Source organism: Rhinopithecus roxellana, chromosome 7, assembly GCF_007565055.1.
Source record: "Rhinopithecus roxellana isolate Shanxi Qingling chromosome 7, ASM756505v1, whole genome shotgun sequence".
Taxonomy (NCBI): Eukaryota; Metazoa; Chordata; class Mammalia; order Primates; family Cercopithecidae; genus Rhinopithecus; species Rhinopithecus roxellana.
Window position 1 is genome coordinate 27,510,300 of NC_044555.1, and position 17,679 is coordinate 27,527,978.

The following is a 17,679-nucleotide window of genomic DNA, read 5'->3' on the forward strand; positions in this document are numbered from 1 at the left end:
GTCAGCAGAGTGACTGGGAGGTTTGTGGGTGGCAATGCTGGGGCTGAGTGACCCTCACAGTGGGTACGCCCAGACCCAGTGCAAAGGCAGAAGGCTGGAGGGAGTGTTGAGGCCCTGACCATAGGAATGGTCCCTCAGCTGCCACCGATCAGGATTCCCTTCATCCATCAGTGTGAGGCGTTGGATGGCTAATTTATGTCGATCCTGGGGCAGGTGTTCAGTGTCGTCTGGGGTGAGGTTGGAGGGAACCTGTCTGGTGTGGGAGCTGGGGTCATGATGGGAGAGGGGGCTGACAACAGGGGCCACACATACACAGCACATTTGTCCTGGCAGGTTGGCTGGTCTGCCAAGTGCATGTACCATCTCCAAAGGAGGTCTCAGGGGGACAAAAATCTCAGAGGTCACTACTGGGGGTCTGTGAGGTGATCTGGGGAATAGCATCCTTTTTTTTCTGAGATGGGGTCTTACTCTGTGGCCCAGACTGGAGTGCAGTGGCACGATCATAGCTCACTGCAACCTCAACGTCCAGGGCCCAAGTGATCTTCCTGCCTTGGCCTCCCAAAGTGTTCAGATAACAGGTGGCACCTGGCCTGAGAGTATTTTTATGTTCCCAAACCACAAATTTGCCCACATGGATGCATCTGTTCCACGTGCTCCATTTCCACATTGCCTGTAGGGCAGCTCATGTCTGCAGATTAAGTAGCAGTCCTGGGTCCAGACAAGCCAAGCACCCCCTCCAGGCACCGACTCTAGGGCAGCACATGAGGTATACTGACCTCCTGACAGGCCGTGAGCAATTCTGTGACCTCTGTACCTCAGTATCCCCATCCGAAACTGGCGATGACAACTCTTGCATGAGATTGTTGTGAGGATTACGTATCAGTATTTGGAAAATGTTTTGGAAAAAACTAGGCATGCCATTGGTGCTTGGAATCGTGCCTGGCACACAGAGGGTGCTTTCAAAGCACTTAGAACGGCAGCACCCAGCCCACAGCTGGTGCTCACTAATCACTCAGAGCTGCACCCATCACACACCTGGCCTTTGATAAGAACACAGAACACAGGCACAAAACTGGTGCTTAGTTAAGTCCACGGAGGAAAAAACCACACTGCTGAGTGGGGAGCAGACTGGCGCTTTATATATACACACAGACAGCAGAAGGTACAGGTCCTCAATAAGAAAATACACTCTGTGTTCAGGTGAACCCCCATCACCACCCACGCAGAACACTTCGGGCTGAGGAGAGGGAAGGGCACGACCATAAATAAAGACTACAAGGGAGGGTCAACTGCTGGGAAGGGCAAACACAGGCGGGGCGCGCACTGCCAGGAGGAGACACGACCTGTTCTTTCCTGGGAGAGAGCGATGCAGCGGCACAGGAAAACAGTAGCCACGACTAAGCCTGCAATGTCTGGCGGGGGCACCTAACACGAATAAGAGAAGAGGGGCGGACACGAGAAGCGAGATTGCAGAGAGAGCTTTTTTTTCTGTGGCAGGACCCAGGGCTCTCAATTAACATCCATGAACTCAGAGCTGGGTGGGGAGCTGCAGGCAGGGGAGGCTGGGGCGCCAGATGAGCCGGCTGGGGACAGCAGGCGTCGCGCCACGTCCTGGCGTTGGTAGAAGAGGACATAGGCTGCCTTGGACTGTGGGGAGAGGACAGGAGTCAGTGTGGATTGTAGGGGTGGGAAGGTGGAGTCAGAAGGGAAGAAGGGGATGAGGGAGGATGGAAGTCACACCTCAATCTGATTCTCATTCACAGGGGAGACACTGTTGTCATCAAAGTAGTGCCACTGGCCGCTGTCCTTATTGCAGGCAAATGTTGTGTCTGAAAGGGAGGAACAGTTATCCTCATCCACCCTTCCTGCCTCTCAGAAGTGTCCAGATTCACTCTGTCACTCCTCCCACCACGATAACCTCACCACTGACTCACATCCCTAGTCACTCACTGGGAAGGTCCTGATCACCCCCCAGCAGGCCCCACCCACAGCCTGGCACATACAGTGTCCTGATCGCCCCCCACGGCAGGCCCCACCCACAGCCTGGCACATACAGTGTCCATCACGCATGCCCCCATAATGGTTGGAAACCGCGATGAGGTCGTATTTGTACAGCTCTGGATTCAACTCATTCTGTGGCTGGATGACAAACTCAGAGAAGTCCAGGTCCCTGTGGGTGGGGAAAGGGTTAATACTGGTATACCCCCTCCTTTCCCTGCCTTCCCCCAGCCATCCTCTCCCTGGCCCCTGACCGGATAGGAAACTCCACGAGGGTGTCCAGCTTCTCTCGGGAGAACTTGGTGTAGGAAAAGCGTTTCAGGTGGATGATGAGAATCTCCGGCAGCATCCACAGGTCCAGCTTCTTGGTGGCCAGCTGGTGCTGCTTGCAGGAGGGGCAGTACCTACAGACAGAGCCCAAGTCAGCAAATGGACTTTTTCTTTGAGACAGAGACTCGCTCTGTTGCCCAGGCTGGAGTACAGTGGCGCGATCTTGGATCACTGCAGCCTCCTCCTCCTGAGTTCAAGGGATTCTCCTGCCTTAGCCTCCCGAGTAGCTGGAATTACAGGCATGCACCACCATGCTCGACTAATTCTTGTATTTTTAATAGAGACAGGGTTTCGCCATGTTGGTCAGGCTGACCTCAGGTGATCCACCTGTCTCGGCCTCCCAAAGTGCTGGGATGACAGGCATGAGCCAGCATGCCCAGACAAAACAGACTTTCTGAGCACCTACTGTGTGCCCTTTGTACTGCCTCTCATGTGCCATGTCTGGCTCACAGAGACACTGCTCTTACTATTAGCCCATCAAGTATTCTCGTTTGCTCTGTTCCTGTTAAAATCCTTTCACTCACTCGTCAAGTGCTTACTGATTGTCTTTTCTATATGCGCTCATACTACTGTTTGCATTTTTGTTTGATTTCTGCTCCATGAGATGCTAGTCTTATTTTAGAGCCCACCTCTATCCTTCTAGTTTCCTCTCTTCATATTTTAGCCATTCATTCATTCAGCAGTATTTATTGATTGCTTAACCCTTTGGAACTATTTTGTATTTTTGTTCCATTTCTGCTCCACGGACATGCTGCTCTTATTTCTGAGACTAGAGAGTATGGTTTTGATTCTCTTTTTGTTTATTCTGCAAGTGCCTACTGAGCATGAACCGAACACTCAACACTATTATAAACAGGTAGAAGCAACACACAGTGAACTTAAGTCTTCACCCTCAAGGAGTTGACTGTAACGATGACAAATAACACAAAAGGGGATAGAAGACATGACATCAAGTGGCATCGCAGAGCTAGAAAGTAATGCTTGGCTAGGAAGAAAAGAGCACAGAGAGGGGATGGAGGGGGATGGTGGGGAAGGGTGATTTTTAACAGGGTAGTCAGAGGAGGTCTCTCTGATGAGGTCATGTTTGATCGGAGACCTGAGCATCATAAGGAGTGAAGTCCTATAGATCATTGGGAAACAACATTCCCGGAGAAGGAACAGCCCAGGTCAAGGCTCTGGGGTAGGAGTCTGCTCAGGGGATCGGTGGCCAGGGTAGCAAGAAAGGTTTGAGCATGGAGGAGGGAGGAGAGAGATATATTTAAAAAGCTAAATATAGGCCGGATGCGGTGGCTCACGCCTGTAATTCCAGCACTTTGGAAGTGTCCAGCACTTTGGAAGAGACAACTGAAGACAAGATGAAGACAAGATCACCTGAGATCAGGAGTTCGAGACCAGACTGGCCAACATGGCGAAACCTGTTTCTACTAAAAATACAAAAACTAGCCAGGCATGGTAACGGGTGCCTATAATCCCAGCTACTCAGGAGGCTTAGGCAGGAGAATTGCTTGATCCTGGGAGGCAGAGGTTGCAGCGAGCCGAGATTGCGCCACTGCACTTCAGTCTGGGTGACAGAGCCAGATTCTGTCTCGGAAAAAAAAACAATAAAAAAGCTAAATATAGTAGTGCCATCCAATGAAACCCCCACACACAGGCCCCGCTCTGGCCCTCACCAGGGGTTTTCCTTCTCCAGGGTCTCCACAGTGGTGAAGAGCTCAATGCACTCCTGCAGCCGCACGGGAGCCTTCTTCATCACGTACCCAACGCAGTCATGCTTCACGTAGCCCTAGGGTTGGGTGAGCAGACGGCCAGGTGGCCGGGTGTGAGGACGGGTGGAGAAATGGGGAGTAGGGGCCCAGGAGGGGAGACACACACCGAGTGGGTCAGAGCACCGACTTTGAAGCTAGGAACCTCAGGCCCTGGAGCTCTCAGTAGGTGTTCAGGCCCCAAGACCAGGCTCGACCTGGATCTCTTGGCTCTGTTCCCAGCTAGAGGAGTTGTGGGGAGGACGTACGACGAGTTGAGGGGCAAGAGCTGAAAGTACCCCCCATCCCTGGGATCTCATTTACCTCAGCCTCTACCTCGTCATAGTAACGCTTCTTCATCTCTGGCTCCCAGTCAATAGCAATGTATGGCTGGGCTGGGGGCGAGGGAGAGATGGTCATGGTTCCTGCTGCCAGGAAATCTCCCCTCCGGCCTCCCCAGCCCTCGCTGATAGCCAAAGGAGAATACCATGGACTTCTTCAGGGGAGGTTGTGCGGTCACTGGTCCCATTGGAGTTCACCGTCTGCAGGGTGAATAGCTGCTTGCGCCGTCGCCTTGGGGGCCACTGAGATGTGCCAAGGCAATTGTCCAGGAGGAATGGGCACCTGTTGGTGACTCCAGAGCTGGGCCCAGCCTGCTCTGGCTCAGGGTCTCGGAGGCTGCCCCCAGTTGAGGGCCCAGGGATGTCATCTTTATCCTCTTCGTCATCTTCTAGGACAGGAGGATGTGAGAGATGGGAAGGTGTGAGCCTCAAGTGCTAAGTTGCAATGCACACCTAGACGAACCCCGTGTGGGTCAGACCTAACCCAGAGCCCCCGCCCACTGACTGTTAGCCTCCTCACCTTTCTCATCCCCATCGTCCTCATCATCTGAGTTGGGTTTGGTCACATAGCGTCTGCAACAGAGCAGAGGAGACTCCCAAGACAGGGGTACAAGGACAGTGGGGATAGAGCCCAGGATTTTACTTAGATGATAATGGGAAGCCATTGGTAGACCCACACGTAAACCATTCTGAATTTGAGGTGTGAGAGGGCTGAGGGGGTGATGCATAAATGCACGAAGAGGCCAAGGCTGTCAGCAGTGGCCTGAGAATAAAGGAACTTGTGTCCCAGTCAGCGGTGTGGAGTGTGATTAGCTGGGCGTGGTGGCGCACGGCTGTAATCTCAGCTATTTGGGAGGCTGAGGCAGGAGAATTGCTTGAATCCAGGAGATGGAGGTTGCAGTGAACCAGACTGTGCCACTGCACTCCAGCCTGGGCAACAGAGCAAGACTCCATCTCAAAAAAAAAAAAAAGTGTGTGGAACGCGGACTTTTAGTCTAATAAGCCACTGCTAGACAGGCACATGCCAGCTGTAACTTCCCATCAGGGAAGGCCTCTAAGGAGTGACTTCTGAGTGCAAGATGAGGGGCTAGAATTCTGATAACACAATGTTTTGTGTGCCACGGTAAAGACTGTAGATTTTTGGCACAATGAAAATTTGTCAGCAAAAAGACAAAAGACCAAGACTCTCCCAGGAAGGACAACTGACCCCAGGAGAGACAACTGAAGACAAGATGAAGTTGTCTGTGTTTTGTGCATCTTGTTCACCTCTGTATCCCTAGCACCCAAGAGAGGCAGTAGCAAAGCCAGAGGTCTAGAGACAGAAAAAACCCTACAAGTTCTTCTATGTCCGTGTAAAGTTTGGACTGTCTTTCGTTTGTTGCAGGGGAGGTGTCAAACAAGCAGCTAAACACCCAAGTTGGAGTTCAGACCCCACCACCCCCGCCCCTGGGGAAGAGGACACTTACGAGAGCCGGTACATCAGGACGTTATACAGGCCCTCCCAGGTGAAGCGGTCCCGGGGCACTGATACCAGGAGGGGGTGCCCAAAAAGCATCAGGCCATAGTAGGAATTGTTGTAGTCACGGGCAGGGGTGCGTTCCCGCAGGTAGACAGGAACCACGATGTCCTCTCTCGAGCCCTCGATGGCCTCAATGCGACCTGACACCTCATAGCTGTGGGGGGTGGAGAGCAGGCACACCTGATCAGGGCCCCCAGAGACTCCCTAACTCTGCCGTGGCTGCCCCACCCACTCATCCTCACAGCCTGAAAGTATTTCTTTCTTTCTTTCTTTCTTTCTTTCTTTCTTTCTTTCTTTCTTTTTGAGATGGAGTTTCACCCTGTTGCCCAGGCTGGAGTGCAGTGGCATGATCTCGGCTCACTGCAAACTCCGCCCCTCGAGTTCATGCCATTATCCTGCCTCAGCCTCCCAAGGCACGTGGCTGAAGCTCTGCGCAGGGCAGGTGCCCAGTGAATGAGGCAGAGCAGGGAAGAGAGAAGGTGGTTAAGGCAGGACCATACAAAAGGAAGTGGACCAAGTTCCTAAGGGACTGCCATCTCCACGTCATCCCCACTCACACGAAGATATCATCGCGGTCCAAGATGCTGCTCAGAGGCTCCTCCAGCTGATAGAGCTTATAGAAGCGGTGACTGAAGACATCAGCCACCATCATCTAGGAATGGGATACGGAGAGGGGGCTGTTAGTCTGCATGGCCTCTCCAGGCCCTCCTGCCTCCTTGCCCCAGAATCCCATCCAGCCTCCTTCTGCAGTCTCACCCTCTCTGGCGAGATGCCAGTGTGTTTGGACAGAGCCACACACAGATCCGAGATCTTGCCTTTCTTGGGGACCACGAGCCGGTGCTAAGGGAGAAACAGTATCCACAAAAGACCAAAAGGGCTTGTGGTGAGTTAATGCAGGAAGCCTTGAGCTATGGCAGCTAATCAAACTCTACGTGTCCCTCATCATGTCCCCAGGCCCCCACTGCCCCACACCTGCTCTGGCTTGCGGCGCGGATCCATGGGGATAAAGAAGACCTCCAAGACCCTCTTGTGGCTGATAGGCAGTGGAACACTGAGGTAGCAGAAGGGGTCGAAGGTCACAGATACGTTGCCACAATCGGGGCACACCAGCGTGGACTTGAAGAGGCCATGGAAAGTGTCCACGATCACAGAATCGTTCCGCCGTTTGTGGTTTTGCCACGCCTCCTGTGCCACCTCCTGTTGATAGTGTCATGGTGGGTGGTGGGGCTTGCCCAGGGTAGGAGGAAATCATGCCTTGGGCTGCATTCAAATGGGGTGAAGGGGAAGGCCACTGCTAAAGTCCAGAGGCAGAGCTCCAGCTAGGGATACACGGAGACTATGTTCACGGTCAAGACTGGGGGTATTTAGGGCATGAGACTGGGCTGGGGTTCACTCTGGGTTGAGTGTGGCGGCAGATATGGTATTGGAGCTAAGGTTAGGAGTGAAGCTGGAGTTGACGTCAGGGTAGAGGAACTTAACAGAAAATGGTACTGTGTTAGTATCCCAGGGAGGCCAGAAAATCCCCGAGGCAGAGGCCTTAGTGGTGTTAATGGGACTGCAAATGCGGGGGCAGCCTACCTGATCCGGCCGCCCAGCAGCATCACACAGCTCCACATACTCCTTCTTCTTCACCCGATTAAGGTCCTCATGCAGCCCGTCCAGGAGGAATGACAGCAACTCCTGAGAGTCATGCTGCTGGTAGCCCAGAAATTGGGACGCAAAATGGCCGACCTTGTTCTAAGAAGATGGGCAGGGTCACCAGAGTGAGAGGGAGTCAGGAGAGCCAAGAGAAGTAGGGGGTCGGGGATGCCCAGGGTTGAGCCACACCTTGAACACATGTGGCACGATGGAGCGGTGGTGGCCAGACCACGCCTGCTTCACCAGGTCTGCATAGGCCTCTGCAATCTCACCCTTCATGCCCAGTGGGTTGCGGAAGTTGAGCTCCTCCAGGTAGCAGTTGTTGAGGAAGTACTCGGTGAGCTGTGGCACATTGCTGAGGCACTGCAGGGGCCAGGGGTCAGGTGAATGAGGCAGAGGGGAGACAGAAGGTTCAAAGTGAGGATACAGAAAAAGAAGCCAGGAGGGAAGAGAGAGGAAAATGGGAGGGAAGGGGAAGGGAGGAGAGAGAGGAGCAGGAGAGTAAGGGAGAGAAGGCATTAGGATTTCACGAGAAGGAAGAACATGAGAGCAGGGGAGAGAAGAGGGAAAACAAGGACAAGCTGGAAGAAGAGGCTGATAGTTCAGGAATGAATGTGGACGTGTCATTTCAGACTTGTGGGGCCTTAGCTTTCAGCCTGACCCCTTGCCCCGTAGTCCCCTTAGGACCCCAGCTCTGTCCCCAATCCTTAGCTCTCAAAGCCCAACCCCGTGGCTGTGCCAGACACAACTATAATGGCCCAACCTGCAGGGCTGAGTTCATGAAGCACGTGTTGCCCAGATTGGTGAGGCCACAGATGCCTGGCTGGCCCTTGAAGTCCTCATCCTCTTCCGACATGTTGTTGTTCCTGGGGTTGCATGAGAAACTGTCAGCTGAGGGCCTGCTGCATGGGAGTGTAATGTGCTCATGGGCTAAATCATTTTGCCTACTGTGGGACGCCCCCGCTCTGGACCAGATACCCCAAGGGCTCACATGACATGCAGCTGTGCGCTGGGCCAAGTGCCATCTTTCTTGCGGGTCTCCATGATGATCAACTGGGTTGGAGAAAGAGAAAGAAGAAAAAGTATTAAATGGAGAACATTATGGGTACCTAGCCTTAATTTCCCCCAACCTGAGTACTGCCAGATGAATCTATCTGCCAGTCCACCTGAACAGAAAAGCCCTCCCCATCCTTACCTGCCCAGTCTCAAGGGCCGCATCAAGAACCGTAATGTGTGTGTCATACAACCTATCCAAAGAGCCTTCTGAGTTCTTGGCCCAAAGCCGCGTATCTTCCTGGGGCTCCACCAGAAACCGCTCCCGAGCTGTGCGCAATACCAGGCCTGTGCAGGGTGATGGAGTGCATTCAAGATCTTTGTGAGACCCAAAATGATCGATTCATCTGGGCATACCTGACATCCCTACAGACCTCACATGCTTGCTCAACACCTGTGTCCTCAGTCTCCAAATGACTGGCCCACAACTCCAGACTGGAGACTTCCAGCAAATACACTCTGCCACACCATGTAAGCCACTGGATTGTAGCTCACATACCCTCAGGACTCTAGGAGATCCCCTCAGTGCCTCCACCCAATTTAGCCAATGCCTTCTGGGTCTTCCAAAGTCTGACCAGTGCCTTCTCAGTCAGCTACAGCTTAACTCTATGCATCCTCAAGTCACTGAGCTGGGACCAGTAGCTAGGAACACCAACCCATTCTGTGACCCTCAGACTCACCAATAGAATCGGTATGGCTGAACTGAACAGTGTGAGATTTGCCCAAATCATTGTGCCGGACAAGCAGCAGTTCTACTGGGTACACTTCGACTTTCTGGATGTTGGGCAGCTCTATGACCTGTAAGGGTAGAGGGGTGCAGACACAGGTGTACCCACACAGACACGGCGCTATGACCTCTAAGCTAAGAGGAGCACACACTCTGCTTTACACACATAGCATACACACACACATATACAATGGTCTGTAAAGGGAGCCACACAGGGGAACACACACAGCAGACACACAAAGATACCTGTATGATGAACTAGGAGGGGGAAGAGAGCAGACATATGTGTACCTACCCAGCATACAAGGATCTGGACCCATGCTGGGCCTACAAGGCTTTCTTACTACCCACTCCCCACCATGCACCCTCCCCATCCACTATACCTTGCGTTCAATGGGTGGCTGGCCATGCTCTAGACCATACCAGCTGACCAGGTAATGCCAAGCAGCTGCTGGGAGCAGCACATAATCCTCGCCTTCCACCAGTCCTTCCTTGAGGCGCCAGTTTATCTCATCTGTGGGGCGGGGGTGGAGATGGCAGAGGAAGAATTAGCAAAGGAAACTGACAAATAATTCTGGCCACCCCACCAGTGACCTAGCACACAGAATAGGCTTATGATCATCTGTAGGGATGGAAGGGAAAAGAACTCCAGGGCTGAGATGAGGAGGAGGCAGAGGCCTTGTACCTTGAAAGAGTGCGGCATTGTTGATGCAGCCAGGAAAGGTGCTGGAGTCCTGGTCCCCTCCCTGCACGTATGCCTCCCACTGCTTATACCAGTGCTTCTCCACAAGGAACCTGGGGCCCAGACAGGTAACAAGGGTATTACATGGGTAGCTGAGGGTTAGCTATACAACTTCCCATGCCCATCAGACTGAAAGTATCGACACATTATAATTTAAGATGAAAAGTTTCAGCATCATATAAAAATAAATTAGAAGCAAAATTTATTCAGTGAAGCTCAGATTTGTATGTTAGATTACTTCTTAGTATTAAAAAAGAAATCTGATTAAAAACAGAAAATGTGCTCAACAATGGCAAACAAACCAACAAAAAGTCCATACTTATAGTGCTAGGAAACATGGGGTTTTATTCTAGAATAAAAGATAATTCATTTGAATTAGTCTGTGGGATAACCCAGTTAAGTCAGGCTCAAGATATCTGCCATCTGCAGCTGATTTTATAAGGCTTTAGCCATTCATTACGTGTTTGTTTCTAAAGGATATATCAATGGAAGCATAATTCTTCAGCTAAGAACTGGATTGATAAATCGTGAAAATCTGCTTAAAAGGAGCAACGAATTTAAAATGCTAAAAAGAACCATAAGGTTTTCCTTCAAAAACTGCATAATGAAAAACAAAATAAAAAAAAAAAAAAGACAGGGCACAGTGGCTCACGCCAGTAATCCCAGCACTTTGGGAGGTCAAGGTTGGTGGATCACCTGAGGTCAGGAGTTCAAGACCAGCCTGGCTGACATGGTGAAACCGTCTCTACTAAAAATACAAAAAATTAGCCAGGCGTGGTGGCACGTGCCTGTAATCCCAGCTACTTGGGAGGCAGAGGTACGAGAATCGCTTGAACCCTGGAGGCAGAAGTTGCAGTGAGCCGAGATTGCACCACTGCACTCCAGCCTGTGCGACACAGCGAGACTCCATCTCAAAAAAAAAAGAAAGAGGCCGGGCGCGGTGGCTCAAGCCTGTAATCCCAGCACTTTGGGAGGCCGAGACGGGCGGATCACGAGGTCAGGAGATCGAGACCATCCTGGCTAACATGGTGAAACCCCGTCTCTACTAAAAATATATATAAAAAAAAAAACTAGCCAGGCGAGGTGGCGGGCGCCTGTAGTCCCAGCTACTCTGGAGGCTGAGGCAGGAGAATGGCATAAACCCGGGAGGCGGAGCTTGCGGTGAGCTGAGATCCGGCCACTGCACTCCAGCCTGGGCGACAGAGCAAGACTCTGTCTCAAAAAAAAAAAAAAAAAAAAAAAGGAAGAAAGAAAAAAAAAGAACTGCATATTGCTATGGTTCATTTTTTAATTTAGAATTTATTTTGGCTTTATAATAAATTTCTGAGCGTATGGTTCTCTTAAAAATTTTGATAAAGGCTGGGCGCAGTGGCTCACGCCTGTAATCCCAGCACTTTGGGAGGCTGAGGTGGGCGGATCACGAGGTCAGGAGATTGAGACCATCCTGGCTAACACGGTGAAACCCCGTCTCTACTAAAAATACAAAAAATTAGCCGGGCGTGGTGGCAGGCGTCTGTAGTCCCAGCTACTTGGGAGGCTGAGGTAGGAGAATGGCGTGAACCCGGGAGGCGGAGCCTGCAGTGAGCCGAGTTTGCGCCACAGCACTCCAGCCACTCCGTCTCAAAAAAAAAAAAAAAAAAAAAAATGTGATAAAAACACGTAACATAAAACTTACCATCAACCATTTTTCAGTATACAGTTCAACTAGCTCTCTTTTAAAGGTGAAACTTATATGTACTACAAGGATAACCATTTAGAACTATATTGAAATCTGCCTTTGTGAGAAATCCTGAAGTGTGGAAAATACTTGACATATAGTAAGTGCTAAATGAATTTTAGCTGTCATTATTCTGACAGCTTGGACTTCAGGGCTTGGACATAAAAGCTCACAGACATAAACCTCCTCCTGCCTGAACACACACAAACACATACACCTGTTCTACTGTGGCATTTCTGACACATAAAAGGCTATCCCAAATATTGAGCAGCCTCAAATAAATGCTTTTTAAAAAATAACCAAATTTGATGAAATACATATAACATTATATTGGTTGGTTTTCCAGCAATTTAACCTATTATTATCATAATTTTTTGAGACAGAGTCTTGCTCTGTCGCCCAGGCTGGAGTGCAGTGGCACAATCTCAGCTCACTGCGACTTCTGCCTCCCGGGTTCAAGTGATTCTCCCAATTTAACCTCATTAACGTGATTCTTTAAAATGTCAACTTTCCCTTGTTCATGAAAGGATCAGAGAGGTGGGAGGATGGAGGGACAGATAAATCTTGGAATAGTCACAAGTCACCTGGATAGGCAAACATTTCTGTGAGTTTTTTGTTGGTTTTGTTTGTTTTTTTTGCTGCACTGACCCCCACAGACCCTGCCATATCACTCACACCAGGGAAACAAATCCTTCTGTGCCGGTGGCTCAGTGCTCAAACCCAACCCTGCACCACACACACCACCATCCACGCTTTGTGGCTTTACTTGCCTCCGTAGCCAGTCTATGAAATTAATTTGTTCAGTAAAGCTATAGTTAACAGTACCTTCCAATGCAAAGGTAGGAATTGCTCAACTTCCTTTTAAAAGCAGAGTTTGAACAAAAATTAACATTAAAATCACTCTGTACAGTGGTAAGCAAAACTTCCAGACCTGGCCACAGGCTGAATTTCTATAGATTTCATGGAGGACTGACGTTTTACATAATTTTTCACAGAATATTATTACCATATTGCTTCAAGTCAAAGACACTTTAAAAAAATCATTGTAACATCTCTGGTATCAGGATGTCTCACAATCTCTGTCAGGCCAGGTGGCAGTCACAACAAAGGTGTCATGGTCTGTACCAATAACACCCAAATTATTATATTTACAGCTGGGTAATTCAATTTTTTAGATCCTATCATAAATGGTATAGTACAATTTAATTTACTAGTTTCTTGTTGCCAGTATATACAGATACAACTGATCTTGCTAAAGTCACTTAAGTTTATTTGTGCTTCCTCAAATTTGTTGAAATGATATGAAATATGTGCTTATGGAAAAAAGTCACTAAACAATTCTTTACTTTCTCTCTTCTAGTTTTCTCTTGTGTCTGTGTTTGAAGATGGTTCATCCCACAAAAGGAAAAAGTGAAAATTTCCAAGGAGGCTATATTATTACAGATTTGAATTTGCTTTAAAATATAAGCTTCTCCCAGAAATTAATTCAGTTGTGATTACCAAATTAATTAACTACTCTCACCCAAATCTAACAGCTGACGAAAGACAGAAGGTGCAAATATTAATACTGATACAAGATATATGATTTGGGGTTAGTCCATGATTTCAAAATGCTTTATAAACACATATATCCTGGCCACTTCAGCAAACCCCTATAAAATGGAAAATGGACAGCAATAAAGAACCTTGAGATGCTTTGCTCTTATCTAAATAGAGAAGCATTAACAAAGTGGAGTTTAGCAAAAATGCTTCATGATAATACCCATGACAGCAGAGACAAACCAGCTTCAATACTGAACCAACACTTGTGTGGTAATTTTTTTAATGAGGTGAAATTCACATAACATTAACCACCTTAAAGTGAACAATTCAGTGGCACTTAGAACATTCACAATGTTGTATAACCACAACCTCTCCCTAGTTCCAAAATATTTCATCATCCCAAAAGAAAATCTAGTACTGGCGGGGTAATTTTAAAGGGTATTGTCAAGGATGACAGGATGTAATGTCCTATCTACCAGTGACACAATCACAAGGCCACAAAGGTAGGAGGAGGCAAGGACCAAAGCCTCAAGGCCCTTTTGAACATCTTCAAATGGGTTATAAAACATTGTGGTTATTTTGTTTATTCTCAGGATGAAATGAGGCTTTTTCTTGCAGGAAAGGTATGACGTAATGGCAGAAAAACACGGCTTGGGTTTGTATTCCCGATCTGGAAAATCTCAACTCATCTCCCCAGTAACAGAGATACGCATTTCACTGGTGTGGTTATTAAAGAACTCTGTAGTGAGTAAACCTCACTCGAAAAAGCCCTAAGATTAGATGTGTCTGAGGAACAGCAAGAGTCCAATATGGCCGGCCTGGATGGAGACAGAGAGAGAGTGCGTAATCAGAGGAGAGATCTGGGAAGACCTCAGAATAAAAGCTGGACACCAGCTTCATAAAGCCTTACAATTCATTGTAAGGATTTTAGCATCTACGTTGCAAGAGATGGGAAGCTGTTAGGAGTCTTTTGAGGAATCGTTGGACATGATACATGTTTTAAAAACAATTATTGCATATGTAAAGAGGAAAATGGTACTTTTACAGTTGAGAAACCTGGCCAACACTACCATAACCAAGTGATCAAGGTTAACATCACGAATGATGTCGTGTGGATACCATGTATCACCTGACAGGAAGAGAAGGGCTCACAGTATGCATCCAGTAGAATTTTATATATATATTTCATATATGTATAAAGTGAAAGCTTAGACAATACATACTACTTAGGGATGCATACAGTTGTGGTCAAACATTAAAGAAAAGGAAGAGACTGTTAACTCAAAATTCAGGATAACAGTTTCCCATGGAGCAAGAAGGGGAATTTCCATCTGGGAGGGGCAAAGAAGGATTTCTAAAGATAGTGTTCTGAATCTTAACCTGGGTGGTGAATTCACACGTTTTTATTTAATTATTATTTAGATTGAGAAAAATGGCAAAAATAATACAGAGAATCCCACATGTCCTACATCCAGATCCTCCAAATCTAATATTTTACCCATTTGCTCAATCGTTGTTTCTTTACATGCATTCTTTTTTGGTATTTTTATTTATTTTAAAATGGACAAAAATCGTATATATTTATGGTGTACAGCATGAAGTTTTGACTTATGTGTACATTGTGGAATGACTAAGTCAAGGCAATTAATTACATCCATTACCTCACATACTTATCAATTTTCTGGGGGGTGGTAGAACATGTAAAATCTTCTCTCAGCAATTTTCAAGTATACAATGAATTTATTAACTATAGTTGTACAACAGATCTGAACTTATTCTTCTTATCTAACTGAAATGTTGTATCCTTTGACCAACATCTCCCCAATTTCCCCTTTCCCCTCACCATATATAAATTTATATATGCGAATTTTTCAGGCATTTGAGAATAAACTGCTTACACAATGAGTTCTTATCCCTAAATTTTTCAGCATTTCCTATAAACAAGGGTATTATTTTTCATGCCACAATGATCACAATTAAGAAATTAGTAGTACTAATATCTACCCACTTTAATAAAATTTCACCGATGTTTCCATTGCCTTTTACAGTAAAAGACAAAAATAATCTTATGATAAAAAATTGATTTTTAAAATAATTTATTTTTTTTCTGTTCCAGGATCCAATCGAGGATCACATGGTGCCATTTAGTTATCATGACTCGTTAAATCGCATTAATTCCTTCAATTTAGAACAGTTCTTCAGCCTTTGTCTTTCACGACCCTGACATTTTTGAAGAGTGTAGCCGTTTATTTTAAAAGGATGTTCGTCAATCCGGGCTGCGTAAATGTTTTATATAATCTTCTTAGGTCTTACGTATTTCACAATTAAAAAACCAGATGCAACTCGGCCAGAAATAAAATGAACCCAGAAGCAGTAAATCTCAAGAAGCACTGTTTGGCAAGAAATCAGTAAAACAACCCGATTTATCAAAAATATCGGTTTTTTAAAAAACGACTTTTTCTTGATTCTAAAAACAAAACAGTACCAAGACAGAAAATCAATTGAACATGGAAGGCCCCTCCCGTGCTAATCACCTGCACGTTCTCTCCACTCGGGAAGGCTTCTGCCAGAATAAAAAACCTCTGCGCGTTATAAACTTTGCTTACTCGCAGGCGCCATTTTCTGCCTTATAGGCACCACCTCCCCTCCACTGTCGTCCCTCGGCCTCAGAGCACGCCCCTCGGCTCACGTCAGCAACCTAACCTCGTTCCCAGGCTCCAGGCTCCTCCCCCACGCAGGTCCCCGCTCCCTCCCTCGGACCGTTCGGCTCCGTCCCGCTCTTCTGCTGACGTCACAAAGCTCGCCTCGTTCCCAGCCGCCCCGGAGCAATCGGAGACCGCTCCCCGCCCCCAAAAGTTGCATTACGCAGCGCAGGCCGCGCCCCCGCCTTATGTCGCAGAACCCACCTTCTTCCCAGGTTCCTACGCAGTTTCACTACGCAGGCCCGGCCCCACCTCCAGGGCTGAAACCGGTCTCATCACAACAAACCCCATTTTGTTCTCAGGCGTCAGACTGCACCACACAAGCCCCGCCCCTCTTCCAGACGTTGCGATTCATTCAAAGGCACTTCCCCGCCCCTTTAGCCCGCTGTCCCGCCGGCCACTCCCCCGCCCCCGGACCCCGCAGCAGCTTTCCCGCGGCCCTCGGCCGCCGAATCTCCAGCGGTTTTCAATGCCCCCACCGTCCCCTCTGCCGAGGCTTCACCGCAGCCCAGCCTCACCAGCTTTCGCCGGCCCGCAGTGGACGTTCTCGCCCACTCTCGCCGTTTTCTATCTGGCGCCACTGGCTGTCTAGGCCTGGCAGCTCCTTGCGCTGTGGCTCTCTATTCTCAGCCACCGCCACCGCCACAGCCGCCGCAGCAGCAGCTGGATTTGCTGCGACCGTCGCCATCGCTGTCCGTTCTCCTCTACAGCCAACGCAGCTGTGCGAGATTGGAAGACGCCCCTCAACAGCCACTTCCGGATTCTGGTCCCGGAAACGGAAGCAGAGCCCCCCAAACAGTCGCGGGGCTACTGCCATATTGGAAATGGCCCCGCGCACAGACGCGTCGAAGGGCTAGGTGGGGTAAAATCTTCAGTGGGAACCAAGAAAGACAAAAGTGCCTTGTGGGGTTCCAACACCCTGTAGAGTTAGGGCACAGGTGGCATGGAAAGTGGAGGCTGAGGTTCCCGAAGTGGGCGAGGACTCCTACCCTGGGAGCAGCGTTTTTGTTAGCCTGATCAGAATGCCCTTCATTGTACTACCCTTAACCATCAAAACCCAATGCAAAAGAGGTTTCCACCTCCAGAGACCCACCTAGGCCTGCGGGTCATTGTTTCTCTTCCTGAACTAGATTTATTCACTAGACAAGGTGTTGAAGGCAAGTTAGCCCCAGGCCTTATGTTTGTTGGAGTCATAGCAATCATAACTAAACTAACTGTCCGCCCAGTTTAAGTGCTTTGTTGGACTAAAATAGTAGCCTCAGGCAGCAGGTACTGTCCTTATCACCCATGGGTAACAACTGGACTCTTGAGTACCAGAAACGTCCCTCAGCTAATAAGTGGTGGAGCTGCAGTTTAAACTTGAGAAATCTAGTTCCAGAGCTATGACCTTAAACACCAGGTCAAACATTCTCCAACCGTGTGGTCCCAGCCTGTCTACCGGTCCAAAACTCGTCTTGGGGGTTCACAAAATGAAAACTATTTTCACAATACTTTTTCACTCTCATTCTCTCGGGGTGTACAGTGTAATTATCCAGAGGCTTCTGAATCCAGAGGCTATATGACATAAACAAGAACTCTTTTGAATGTCTTAAACTTTTTAAGAACATAAAGGAATCCCGAGGCCCAGA

At 48.5% G+C, this 17,679-nt stretch overlaps 1 protein-coding gene across 2 annotated transcripts; it reads right to left on the reverse strand.

Moving 5' to 3' along the window:
* Nucleotides 1-1,117: 1,117 nt before the first annotated feature.
* Nucleotides 1,118-16,917, reverse strand: USP11 (ubiquitin specific peptidase 11). 2 transcript variants are annotated; one of them, XM_010366128.1, is made up of 21 exons: nucleotides 16,570-16,917; nucleotides 10,034-10,143; nucleotides 9,732-9,862; nucleotides 9,302-9,419; nucleotides 8,764-8,909; nucleotides 8,560-8,621; nucleotides 8,332-8,434; nucleotides 7,758-7,931; nucleotides 7,509-7,667; nucleotides 6,903-7,127; nucleotides 6,687-6,770; nucleotides 6,488-6,582; nucleotides 5,878-6,084; nucleotides 4,932-4,984; nucleotides 4,558-4,800; nucleotides 4,395-4,465; nucleotides 3,999-4,111; nucleotides 2,253-2,402; nucleotides 2,055-2,170; nucleotides 1,741-1,829; nucleotides 1,118-1,647 (listed from the first exon to the last, which is right to left on the reverse strand). In XM_010366128.1, the coding sequence occupies exons 1-21, from the start codon at nucleotides 16,866-16,868 to the stop codon at nucleotides 1,510-1,512; spliced, it is 2,886 nt and encodes a 961-aa protein (XP_010364430.1). In that variant the 5' UTR covers nucleotides 16,869-16,917; the 3' UTR covers nucleotides 1,118-1,509. The 2 variants fall into 2 exon arrangements, with proteins under 2 accessions (XP_010364430.1, XP_030789386.1); XM_030933526.1 differs by having other exon boundaries at nucleotides 4,558-4,797; nucleotides 16,570-16,889.
* Between the last annotated feature and the right edge of the window lie 762 nt (nucleotides 16,918-17,679).

Bases quoted from the DNA above. Each gene is read 5' to 3' on its own strand.
- USP11 (XM_010366128.1), bottom strand. From the start codon at position 16,868: ATGGCAGTAGCCCCGCGACTGTTTGGGGGGCTCTGCTTCCGTTTCCGG. The intron at 8,910-9,301 runs GTGAGTCTGAGG...CACCCTGCACAG, and splicing joins CAGCCATACCGATTCTATTG to GCCTGGTATTGCGCACAGCT. The intron at 4,801-4,931 runs GTGAGGAGGCTA...CTCCTGTCCTAG, and splicing joins GGACGATGGGGATGAGAAAG to AAGATGACGAAGAGGATAAA.